Genomic DNA, 13,364 nt, shown 5'->3' with positions numbered 1-13,364 from the left:
ATTAAAATAATTATTTGGCCCTAAATATTCTATGAGATTGTTGTAAGTACAATTAGCAAATGCACTGATTTTATTTTTGTCCATATTAAGCTACTCTCCATGCCCATGTCAAAAGATAGAGTGCCTACTGTGGAAATAATCTTTATCAGATAAACAGTGTACGTTGCCTCTGCAGAATAACTTTTATTTCTTGAGCATGGTCACATAATAATTAGGTTTTGTATGTGTAAAGTGATGTTAATATACATTTACCAGTTACAATTAAAAATAAAGTAGTCATATTCTAATTAATTAATGGAAGCAAACAACTGAGGAAAGGAGTAAGGCTAAGTCTTTTAGAAAATTATATTAGAAATAAAAAATATAAGAGGAAACATGTTTGTCAATATGTTACAAATATTTATATGCAACATGCAAATAACACCTAGGTATCAACATCCTACTTCCATCAGAATCCAAACTTGTGCTAACTCCTTCTGCAAAAAAAAAAAGTTAATATGAAATTATTTATGCAACTAAACTCTGTATTGTTGGTTGAGGTGAACAGACTGTCTTCATGTGACCAATAGTGCAGCTATAGTTAGTGCATATAACTTCCAACATGGTTAAAACAGAAATTTGAAAAATGAGTCATATCATGAAAATGAAGTTTATAGTTTGTCTGTATATTGAAGAAAGTAGAGAACTTCCCCTATTGTTTAACTGAATTGAAACATGTTGGTAATTTTTACTCTTTTCCTATTAAAAAAATATAACTAACCTTTTACCTAAGAAACTGATTTTGTAACTGAAACCAGTTAATTACATAGGCCTAAATAATGTGTGGTGCTCAGAGCTACAGAAAAATATGCCATTTCATGTTGTCAATTATTAGCCAGATGAGATAGACTATAGGGTTTCCATAGGGAATGCTCAGTCATCGCTTTTAAAATTTTTCAAAGGAGTTAACAGTTATCTGGGATTTCTTAAGTCTGAATTGGTGTTGACACGTTGCACAGATTGTGAGTTTAACGTAGCTATGCTGGAAAACTCCCAGATTTGTTCATCAGCACACGTAAAATTTGTCCTTTCTCTTCTAATGAACTTTTGGAGAGAATTCTGAAACTAATAGATTACCTCCATTTGGAAAGCACGATAAGTCTTCTAGGCTACACTTTACTAGAAGCAATGTTCTCACAGATATTGGAGGTTTTTTTAGAAATATATATTTAAGTGTACTTTTGCCTTTACAACTTTGAAATAGTCACTGCTGGTAGCTTTACATGTTTATTTCTCAGGTTTTCAGTTACTACATCTCACTAAACCTTCTATCTGCAGCTGGTAATCTTCCCTCCTCAGTGATTCTTTTATATTTTTCAATTTTAAAGTTTTTTTATCTTAAAAACATAAAAAAATTTTATCTTAAAAGCATTGTTTTAACACTTCTTATCATGGAATTGTTTTAGTTGGAAGGGACCTTTAAAGATATTTCAGTCCAACCCCCCTGGCATAGGCAAGGGTATTTTTCATTAAATCAGGTTGCTCAAAGCCCCATTCAACCTGACTTTGAAAGGCTCCAGGGATGGGGCATCCACACCTTCTCAGGGTAACTTGTGCCAGTGTCTCATCACCCTCACAACAGAAAAAATATCTTCCTTGTATCCAGTCTAAATCATATTTCTTTCATTTTAAAATTGCTCCTAGTTTTCATTATTGTTGCTCCCTTTCAGTACTGATCTTTGTGAAAAATCTTTCCCTGTCTTTCTGATAAACTCCCTCTTAAGCATTGAAAGGCCACACAAAAGCCTTTCAATCCCTAAAGCCTTCTTCTCTTGACCAGGCTGAACAAATCCATCTCTCTCAGCCCTTCTTCACAGGAGAGGAGTTCCAGCCCTCTGATCATTTTCATGACCCTCCTCTGGACCTGTCCTAGCAGTGGTTGGAAGGAGAATTCAGAGAATGAGTGTCCTCATGCATTGTGTGCAGGACAGCCAGGGGATCATGCCCAGCCGGCATGGGTTTGTGAAAGGCCGGTTCAGCTTAACCAACCTGATCTCCTTCTAGACAGTGACCCACCCAGTGGCTGAGCAAAAGGCTGTTGGATGTTGTTTCCCTAGACTTTAGTAAAGCCTTTGATACTGTTTTCCACAGCATTCTTCTGGAAGAACTCTGCTCGTGGCTCAGACAGGCACTCTGTTCACAGGGTAAAAACCTGGCTGTATGGCTGGGCCCAAAGATTGGTGGTGCATGGAGTTACATCCAGCTGGTGGCCAGTGACCAGTGGTGTTCCCCAGGGCTCAGTACTGGGGCCAGTTCTGGTTTATATTCTTCATGGATGATCTGGATGAAGGGATTGAGTTCACCCTCAGTTTGCAGATGACACCAAGCTGGGTGGGGATGTTGATCTGCTGGAGGGCAGGAAGGCTCTGCAGAGGGATCTGGACAGGCTGGGTCATGGGCTGAGGCCAGTGGTGCGAGGTTCAACAAGGCGCAGTGCTGGGTCCTGCCCTTGGGGTCACAACAGCCCCAGGCAGTGCCACAGGCTGGGGCAGAGTGGCTGCAAAGCTGACCACAGGAAAAGAACCTGGGGGTGCTGGTGACAGCAGCTGAACATGAGCCAGGGTGTGCCCAGGTGGCCAAGAGGGCTAATGGCATCCTGGCCTGTGCCAGCAATAGTGTGGCCAGCAGGAGCAGGACAGGGATTGTTCCCCTGTACTCGGCACTGGGGAAGTCACACCTGGATCCTTTGTTCAGTTCTGCACCCCTCACTCCAAGGACATTGAGGTGCTGAAGCGAGTCATACCATGTTCCTGACAGTATTGATTAGATATTAGGAAAAATTTCTTCTTGGAAGAGGTTGTTAAGCATTAGACCAAGTTCCCTAATGAAGTGGTGACATCACCATCCCTGGTAGTGTTCTAAAGGTGAGTGGATATGGCACTTGAGCACATGGCTTAATGCTGAACATGCTGGTGGTGCTAGGTTGGTAGCTAGACTCGATGATCTTAAAGGTATTTTCAAACTTCAATGATTCTGTGATTCTGTGATGAACTGCACTGCTCAGTTTGGTGTCATCTACAGCCTTGTTGAGGGTGCACTCAATTACACTGGGTATGTCATTGATGTGGATAGAAAATAATAGTGTTCCCAATATGACCCTTGAAGAACACCACTCCTTAATGGTTTTCACTTTTATGTTGAACCATTGGATATGGACCATTCACTCTTTGAATGTGGCTGTCCAATTAAGTCCTTATCCATTTAACATTTCATTCATCAAACCCATCTCCAGTTTAGCAACAAGAATGTAAGACAGCTATAAAGCTAGAGAGTGTCACAAAGGAGGGCCACGAAGATGGTGAAGGGCCTTGAAGGGAAGCCTTATAAGGACAACAGCTGAGGTTGCCTGGTTGTTTAGCCTGGAGAAAGAAGAGACTGAGGGCAGTCATCACAGTCTGCAACTTCCTCATGAAGGGAAGAGGAGGGGCAGACACCAATGCTCTCTCTGTGGTGACCAGTGACAGGAGTTGAGGGAACAGCCTAAAGCTGTGTCAGGGGAGGTTTAGGTTTGGATATCAGGAAAAGGTTCTTCACCCAGAGGGTGCTTGGACACTTCAACAGGCTTCCCAGGGAAATGGTCCCTGCACTAAGCCTGGCAGGGATTCAAGGAGCTTCTGGACAATGCTCTCATACACAGAGGGATTTTTGGGATGTACTCTGCAGGGCCAAGAATTGGATGTGAGTGATTCTTGTGGATCCCTAGCCCCTCATGATATTCTATAAATCTATGATTTTTTGTTAAGAATATTGTGAGGGTCCAAATCAAAGGCCTTACATACAGGTAAATGAAATCTATAGTTCTACTTTGACAATAGATGCATTCTGTCCATGGTGGAGGGCCACTGTGCCAATCAGGCACTATTTGCCCTTGGTGAAGCCATTTTGGCTGTCTTTAACCAGTCCTCTGTCCTCCATGTCTTGACATGTCTTCCAGGAGTCTCTGCTCTGTGTTCTTACTGGCCACTGAGATGAGGCTGACTAGTCAGTAATTTCTTGTTCCTGCTTTTTACTTTTTTTTAAAAAAAGGTTGAAATAGCTTTTTCTCCAGTCACAGAGATCTTACCCTAAGTGCCGTGAATTTTCAGACATGATATGACTGCCATGTTTTTTTATATATGATGAAGAGTGGCTTAAGAACTACATTAAACAATTCTCTCAGGACCCTGGAATGCATCTCCTTGGGTACCATGGTCTTATCTATGTTCAAGTTCTCAGATGATCTTGAACCTGATCTGCTCTTACACCAGCAGTGACTTCAATTCCCCAGTTCCTGTCTTGAGGTTCAGGGACTTGAGAGATGTGGGAAGAGTGATTACTCTTGACTGAACACTGAGGCAAACAAAATTGCTGCATATCTCAACCTTCTCCATGTTGATTGTGATTAGTTTTGTCCCATTTGGGGGGACAGAGCAGAGGAGTGTATATTGTGTATATTTTCTTTAATCTTCCATTTCTGAGAAACATTTTTACTGTTCTTTATATTGCTTGCCAAATTCAGCTCCAGCTATACCTTAACTTTCCTAATTTTTTAATTGTCCCTCCACAATCAGACAGCACTTCTCTTTTCTTCCCAGGATACCTGCCCCTGATTCCATGTCCATTGCTTGTCCTTGTATTTCACTTTGTCCAGGAGGTCTTTACTGAGACATTCTGGTCTCCTGCCTTCTCTGCCTGAATGCTCACTGGTGGAAATGGAGAAATCTTGGGCTCTAAGAAAAATGTCCCTAAAGATCTGACAGTTCTGTTCTGCTCCTTTTTCCCTGAGTGCAGTTTTCCAGAGGGTCCCATGCACTAATTCCTAAAATAACTAAAAGTTCAGGCTTCTAAAATTCTAAAATTCTAAAATTCTAAAAGAGTAGTGACTTTAACCTTTCTTTGGCCCATAATTCTTAGACCTCTCCAGTTAGTTAATCTGTGTCAGTAAGCAACAGGTGCAGTAGCACTTCTCTGTCACCTGCTGTAAGAAATTATCCTTGATGCTGTCCAGGAGTCTCCTGGACTGCTTACATCTTGCTGAGCTGCTTTTCCAGCATATGTCAAGGACTGTCCTGACAAGTCCCTGCAGCTGGATCAGAACCTGCCAGAGTAATGCTTCCTGCAGGTGAAGTAAGGTTTTGTCAACAGGGTCCCCTCAACTGAGTTGTGGGTAATAAACACAAACCATGAGGTTTTTATTTATTTGCTTGGCTTCTGATTTTCAACCACAGGCTCTTGACCTGTTCGTTGCTGTTTTTCAAAGATGGGTTTGTGCAATCAAGTCCATGGAGAGGGCAAATTGCCTGCCCCCCCATTCCTTGCCTGTCCCTTCTGAACAGTTTGTTCAGTCAATTGGAGTGCTCCAGTCATGTGATTTATCCCAGCAAGTTTCAGCATTTGTGATTAGATCATAGCTTTCCATTTACACAGTCACTTCCAGTTCTTCTTATGCACCCATGCTACATATGCTAGTGTACAGGCATTTCAGCTGGTCTGTCAACTGTGTAAGCATTTTAGATTAAAAAGCTCTAGCTCTTTTTAGGCATTTCACAGGTATTCCCCTGTCAGTTTTCAATTCATCGGCAGCCCTTGACTCTTCTTTGTTAATCAAAACTCCATCCTCTTCCCAGTCTAAGTCTAGTTTGAAGAAAAAAGTATGGTTCAAAGTCCTCCAGAAAGACTGCAGATACAGCACAATGCTTTGCATTCCAGTCGCCCTTTCTTATAAAACTTTTAGTCTGGAGTTTCTCTCCACAGAGATTTACACTGATAACTTACAACTGCATGGCTCAATTTCTCTGTAAAGTCTGTTCAGTTGGGAGGCTGTTCAGTCTGTTCATGCTGTTCTTCAATAGAAAGGGGTTTGGATTTCTGCAAATTCTTAGTTAATAATTTCCTTCTTGGTATATTTAGGAAAAACGTTAAAGTATCCGGAAATCCTCTGGACACACCAGGGTCCCACCTCATATTTCTATTCAAGAATAAACTCCTGAAAGAAATATTTATTTTTATTGCTTATGTTATCCAAGCTAACTTACAAGGAACTGATAAGCTGTACAGCTTCAAAAGACAGTAAAGCTTCATCTTTAAGGAGAATGTGCAGGTACATCTTGGGAGCAGGAGAAAAAGAGAGGCTGATGATTAGTCATGTTTTTTATGACTTGTTTATACAGCAGAAGAAATCTTATTAAGCCTAGATAAGTACCTCGTTGTAAGAAAAAAAAAACATTTTCAAGAGAGCAGTGTTCAGGTTCAGAAATAATTATTCCTTTAGATACAGTAATTCACTTTGCTGAGATACATGGCATTTGACATTTCTTTGTTTTTGACAGGAAAAAGTGGCCCTGAATGCAAGCACTGTAGGGCTGATCCAGATAAGGAGTGCCGGTTTTGTTCGTGTTACTTGTGTGGTGGCAAACAGGATGCTCACATGCAACTCCTGTGTGATGAATGTAATATGGCTTATCATATATACTGCCTGAACCCTCCTTTAAGCAAGATACCAGAAGATGAAGACTGGTAAATATACAAGGATGATTTACTTACCTATATTGGCATTCCATACATGGTACCTATTTGATATTTGCACCTCATGAGAGAAAATACTGAAGATGTTTTTAAATTCAGAGGTGTTTTCATCCATCTACTTAATATAAGGCTTATGTTTTCTGTCAAGATAATTCTTTTAAATCATTCACAATGAATTAGCAGTAAGCTTTAAGGCCATTACAAAATTTCAAGACTGGTATGTTTGTTTTATTCATTATGGTCATGATGATCTTCTGGGACATTACCTGATCTGATTGTATTTATCGACAGTTATTGTTCCTCAGCCTTTTTCATTTTTTAAAAGCTTCACTGCTTGAGCAATTCTCTTATGCTCACACTTCTCTGCCCCTTCATCCTCTGTCCCTGGTGCTGCCCCTGTGCTCTTTGTTGCCTCTACTACATTCATTTTTCATGCTATGGAAGGACCACCACATTGCTACTCTTATTTCTTATGTAATTACTCTTATGTCTTTATTAGCTGTCTACAATTTACACTGTACATTTTTTCACCTGCCTATGACTTACTTGAGATGCTAATCCTCTATAAATGAGTAATAAATAGAATTTTATTCTAATAAAGTTTTCCACAGACTTCATTAAATGTCTAAGATGTCTATGAATACATTACGTGGAATCTCTTTGAACCTTGTGATTATATATATATTTTTTGTAAAAATCTGTGTAAATATTTTGAAAGTTTTAACATTCTCAGTAAATTAATAATTCAATGTCCTACCCCTTACTGGCTTCCATAATGTTTATTGGTTAATGCCTGATGGTCTGCCGATTTTCTGGGGCAACTATCCTCACAGGAAAGAATTTCTTACTAAAATCTAAACTAGCTAGAAGGTGCCTGAAACCTTTTCTCCAGACTGAACAGCCCCAGCTCTCACAGCCTGTCTTCATAGCAGGGGTGCTCCAGCACTCTGATCAACTTGGTGGCCCTTCTCTGGGCTCTTGGCAACAGGTCCATATCTTTCTTGCGTTGGGTGCCCCAGAGCTGGATGCAGCACTGCAGGTGGAGTCTCACAAGATCAGAGTAGTGGGGTGGAATCATCTCCCTTGACCTCCTGCCCACCCTGATTTGGATGCAGCCCAGGATGAGGGTTGGCTTTCTGGACTGTGAGTGCCCATGGCTGGATCATGGTGAGCCTTTTGATCACAAACACCTCCTCCTCTCCAGAGCTAGTCTTGGTCCATTCTCCATATTATGAATTTTAATAAGTTTAATAAATTTTTAAGAAGTTTAATTCACATAATAAAAATTGATTGGGAAATGGCTGTCAAGCTTTTTAGCTTGTTTTTGTTTACTGTGTAACTAAGAAGAGGAGCCTTAAGATTTATATAGGTAAGTAGATAGCTGCATCTGTGAATGAAGTCACAGGGTGGTAGCGGTACAGTTGTGGGCCTGGCTTATGTGTGAGCTAGTTTTGAGATGCTTAGTGTCACCAGCCCTGTACTGTCTTAATGCTTGTCATTATGTAGAAGTGCATTTGCACTGGGCAGAGCAGCATCTCCTACCAAAGAAGAAGTTTGCACGCTCCCTTCTTCCTGTGCACTACCAAAGAGTCATGGTTATCTGATTCTTAATTTAGGAGCAGTTTGCTTTAGAATTGGGAATACTTCCATTTCGTGTTTTTAGAGTGTAAAATCTGGCAAACTCTATTCAGGGTTAAGTCTTCAGTTTGGGAAAGGATAAGTTTATCTTACGGAAATGAAGTCACTCTGTATGTAAATCAGTATTTCATAGTCTTTACAAGATCCAGTTTAAAAGATATTAAGGTAATATTGTTATTCTATCAAGAAACATGGAATTCACCATGTGACTTCACCTTGTTAATTCAGCTTGTGAATTTGCATTATGTCATATTTGTTCTTTTAATTGGTCTTACATGCTTTTTCTGTAAGCAGTTGTAATACCTGTCAAAGTTATGGTATCATAACTTCAGCATCTTACATTATTATTTTTTAATCTACATGGCTTCATTGTTTTCATGGTCCAACACCTTATTAAGATAGTGAAATCTATTCCTGTGGACCTTAATCATTAATTCTTCTATTCATATCCACATAAAAAACTTATTAAATCTGAACCAGCAGTACTACTACTACTCCTACTCCTAGTAGTAGTAGTAGTAGTAGTAGTAGTAGTAGTAGTAGTAGTAGTAGTAGTAGTTTTTGTTTCCTGAATGAGGTTATCAATGTTAATGTAGATCAGGCTTCCTCTTCTAATTGTGTATGGACCAAATCCAGCCTATGGGAGCCAGAAACAAGAACATGTTTGTGTATTGTTATTCCTGGACTGGGATAAGAATGTTGTTGGAAACAGCAGAATGACCACTGTGCTCCTTTTCTCTCTCTGCTGTGGTCAGTGTATACTAGTATTTCTGCTTTCCTACCAGAATGGATTTGTTAGTGTGAGTGAGCCCCAGCATTATATTCCAAATGGCTTCAGTATTGTGGAGTAAGTAAGTGTATTTGTGTGTTTCTATATACATTATGTCATACCTTGGCTCTGTTTGACATTCAGCAATCTGCAGTGAAATTTGTTGCACAACCAGCAAAAATAACGATAGACTGGGCAGGAGACAGAAACAGACCATGAGTACTGGTCAGCAGCATGCTTAAATATCAGCTATCATCTACTTTACATGATGTAAATGAAGGAGGACTAAATGATGAGACAATACAGCAGCCATGGGCATATCATGTGAGAAAAAATAGTTATATGTTTTGCAACTAGCACTCTACCTTTAAAGATACTGAAAAGCCCTTTTTTAAAAAAGTTGACAATATTTGTTCATGTTGAATTCATTTTTTAAGCTGTAGGCTTCAGCTGCTTAAGACTGGTATATGCTTGCTAGCTTGAAACATTCAGTCAAAATAAACAAATAGACACTATTTTGGCTACCAGAAATGTATTGCCATTATTATGAAGTTAATTGAGAATTTACTAAAACCTTTTTTTAGGTATTGTCCTTCCTGCAAAAATGATTCTAATGAAGTTGTAAAGGCTGGAGAAAAGCTCAAACAGAGTAAAAAGAAAGCAAAGATGCCATCTGCCAGTACTGAAAGCCAGAGAGACTGGGGAAAGGTAGAGTGTGTTTTAGAAATAGCTGTTGCTCTGATTGTTCATGTATGTGCTACATCTATAATTCTGCTTACATATGCACTACACAAAATTCAGTACTGGGTTGCACAAAGAACAAGACAATGTTTAATCCTGCCTTCTGTCTACTGGCAGTTAAAGCAGTGGAAGGATTATTAAGGTGACTAGAGGTAAAAACAACAACAACAAAAAAGAAAATCCCCAACTCCCCTTCCAAACCCATAACCACATATTACTTAATTTAACATTCCTTTTAACAATTGTTAACATATTTTGAAATAATGTGTTTGTTATAATAGACAGATTTCATGATCTCTGCATTGAATTTACAAATATTCTTCAATATTGCAATTCATTTGTCTGATTACTTTTGTTTGATGTATTTTTAGGGCATGGCCTGTGTTGGTCGCACTAAGGAATGCACTATTGTTCCTTCAAATCATTATGGGCCTATACCTGGTGTTCCTGTTGGGACAACCTGGAAATTCAGAGTTCAGGTATGTTGTTTCAGTATTAGCTGTAGTTGAAGGAAGTAGGAATAATAATGAATGGGTTGAGCACAGAAATAATTTCAATTGACAATTGGCATTTTCACCAGGACTAAGTAATACAAATACATTATGGTTCCAATATTGGAAGTGATGCCGATAGTAGTGAAGGTTGAACTATACTGATTTTACCATACAACTTTTTACTACAACTTTTATACATACAACTTAGTAAAAAGTCTGTCAGAATTATGATAAATATATTTCACATGTTAAAATTTTAAGTCAGATATTTAGTGAATAGGGTTAAGTATTTTCTGAAGAGTTTTCTTCACATGATTATCCCATGAATGGGGTGTGGACTGCAGATTTTGAAAACATTACGTGTTATCACTGTGAATTGACTGTAGGTGTTTTTGGTCATATGTAATAGATGTCCAAATATGCTTTTAGGCTGATGAACAGCTTAAGCCTGTGCAAGTCTGTAGTGCTACTGAAATTCACTATATATTCAGCTTTTGATGTTTTTTTGAACTGTCTCATTTTCTGTTTCAAATATTCCTTAGGCTCTGTGGTAAACTAGGTTGATAAAAAACTGGCAGAAAAATAATCTTATCTGGAGTAGACTGAGGGCTAATTTTCCTACTCAATTTTGCATTTCGGTTATGTAAGCACAGTGCCAATACTCAACATGGCAGGAAAAAACAAAGCAGAGAGGATGGGACAGCTGCATTTTGTGCCAGTACTGATTTTTTTTCTGGTTTTGTAGTGTCCAGCAAGCTACAATCTTCCTCCCTTTTGCTCCAGCCTGATCCAAATGAAATGATTTTGGGGTTTTTTTGTTTTCATTGCTGTTTCTAGTCACGAAAATACATACTTCTTTGCTTTTTAAATCAGTTAGTTCTTTGTCTCTTGTATGTGTAAATGATTGGAACTGAATGTTTTCTGTCATATTTGGAAGAATAAAAGAAGGGGGTTTTGTTATGGACGAATGAGGCCAGACTTTCTTCTGACTCGCATTTATTTAAAAGGAGCTACAGGAGACAGAAGGCCTGAGATAGGCTCAGACCCCCACACAACAAGTCAAAAAACAAAACAAAACCGTGTGTCTACCCCACATACACCCTGGGTTCTCCAGGAAGCTAGTTCCTCAAAAGAACCCAAAACTCAACTGAACTCCCACTTTCATAACCGCCCTTCAGGTCCAGGATTGGTGGGTCTTGGATCCACATGGTGATTGGCTTGTTTCTGGCGTTCCTGGTGGTCTTTATTGTCGTTCATTCCTGACCAATCATTTCCTCGGGCGTCGTATGATTGGTTAGGCCTTTTGTCCAACCCCCTCTGCGGTGCTGGTTTTATTGCGCTGACTCTGTTTCTGGATGTTATTCTGCTCCTTTGGACCATCCCCCCCGCTATATCCTGGACCCTTTACAACTTGCAAAGTTCTTAAAACAGTAACTCCCCTTCCCAAGCTTACAATAATTAACTCAACTTTAACTCAATACAAACTGCATCTCACTTACAACAGTTTTAAACTGCTTGAGGAGGGGCAAGCCAAAAATCAAGTGCCTCTTCTGATTTGTTTTATGAACTTTTCATCACTTCTTTTCATCACATCTTTTTGTTGGGTGCCAGATGATGTAAAGTCTCATAAGTAAGAGCGCTTTCTAAAATCATGTGGGTAAATTCAAAGTATCAAGATAAATTTTTATTTTCACTGCTTTAATAGTAATTGGAATTACTAGTTTACCTTTTTGTTAGGAATTCTACTGGTAAGACAAAACTAATGCTTTTCAAGTATTTCTAGTACTGATAGGAAAAACCAACAGAATTAGAGTGCTGCTATCATCAGAAAATCTATCAAAAGTATTTCATATATATATGGTATATATACAATATATATGTGTATATACATGTGCATATATATATATATGTATATGTGTGGACTAAATATCAAAAGACAATTACCATTTATGCATAATTAATTTATTTTGGGTACAAATTAAACACCTTGTCATTTTTTTTAAAAATTGAAATTCTTTCTACATAGAAAGTTAAATTACACTTTTGTTTCCTATATGAACTAGTTTGGGGTTTTTTATGACAAAATGAGATTGTCTCAGCAAATCGATGAGAATTTAGTGACTGTATGAGAATTAAAGACTTCTTTATTTCTGATTTGCATAGTTTTTTATGACAGAAACTCTCTTTTCCTTAGAAGGAAATTGACTAAACATTACTTCTGGAGAGAGCAACTGAAGAGCATCTTTGGCATGAATTATTTATCAGTGTTCATCTTTGTGATGAATTACCTACCAGAAACCTAAATTTAATTGATGAAACCTGAAAATGAAAAGAAGGGAGGGAGGCATGAATTAAAGAATGTTTGATACAACAGGAAAGGGGAACACAATAGTGGGGCCTTTTTATTCAGCATACTCATAAATGGTCTGGAAAAATTGGCAAATAGCTGATAAAATTAAGTGAGAGTGCTAAGTTGTGGATAGCAATATTGGGTCTGGGAAGAGTTCTAAGTGTGTAATTTGTAATTGGCTTTCAGTTACTTATACTTCTTGTTATTTAGCAAAGAGATATTATAATGGCTAATTTTGAAAAGTATGTAATTTTAATAGTGATCAGAAAAATAAATCAAGTACTAAATTATCATGAAATGGAGGGTCAGGAAAATAAAATACATTATTATGAACAGCAACCAGGAAGTATTGTGCAAGGAAGTATTGTGTCCTTGTATGGTTTTTATACTGTGCCCAGCTCTAATCTGATGTTAAAAAGTGCACTTTTGACTAGCTGGATCTTTGATGTATTGTGTTATGAAATTTCAAGACTATAGCAGAAGAATATAGACTCCCATGAAAGTTGCTTAGAACTGTAGGTTGGGGGAAGGAGATCAGGAGTGCAAGAAGCAGAACAAGAAAAAGAGGCAAAATCCAGGTTTGGAAGAAGATAGGAAGATAGGAAGATAGAAAGACAGAAGGAAGTAGTGTGATTGGTTTTATGCTAGAAATCTTCATTCTACCAACACTATTTTTATCATAAGATATTGAGAAAATGCATAATTTAATATATAGTCTCATTTTATTTGTAAAGGTTGTTTGTGGGGCTTTTCTATAATCAGTAGTTTGAAACCATTATTAAATAAATTTTTGTGGGAGAGATGCTCCAGCAGACTCTAATGGTGTTGC

The 13,364-nt window shown here is 38.4% G+C and overlaps 1 protein-coding gene across 3 annotated transcripts in view; it reads left to right on the top strand.

Annotated features, from left to right (window-relative positions):
* The window catches only part of UHRF2 (ubiquitin like with PHD and ring finger domains 2), an 84,035-nt gene that overhangs the window by 52,904 nt on the left and 17,767 nt on the right, over window positions 1–13,364 (top strand). For all 3 annotated transcript variants that reach the window (XM_038125544.1, XM_038125543.1, XM_038125545.1), the window contains exons 6-8: window positions 6,348–6,534; window positions 9,535–9,658; window positions 10,063–10,170. In XM_038125544.1, the coding sequence (XP_037981472.1) occupies window positions 6,348–6,534; window positions 9,535–9,658; window positions 10,063–10,170 (419 nt within the window). The remainder of the gene's footprint in view (window positions 1–6,347; window positions 6,535–9,534; window positions 9,659–10,062; window positions 10,171–13,364) is intronic.

This window comes from Motacilla alba, chromosome Z (genome assembly GCF_015832195.1).
Source record: "Motacilla alba alba isolate MOTALB_02 chromosome Z, Motacilla_alba_V1.0_pri, whole genome shotgun sequence".
Classification (NCBI taxonomy): Eukaryota; Metazoa; Chordata; class Aves; order Passeriformes; family Motacillidae; genus Motacilla; species Motacilla alba.
Note: the sequence above shows the minus strand (reverse complement) of the source record. Positions and strands in the feature narration are given on the sequence as shown.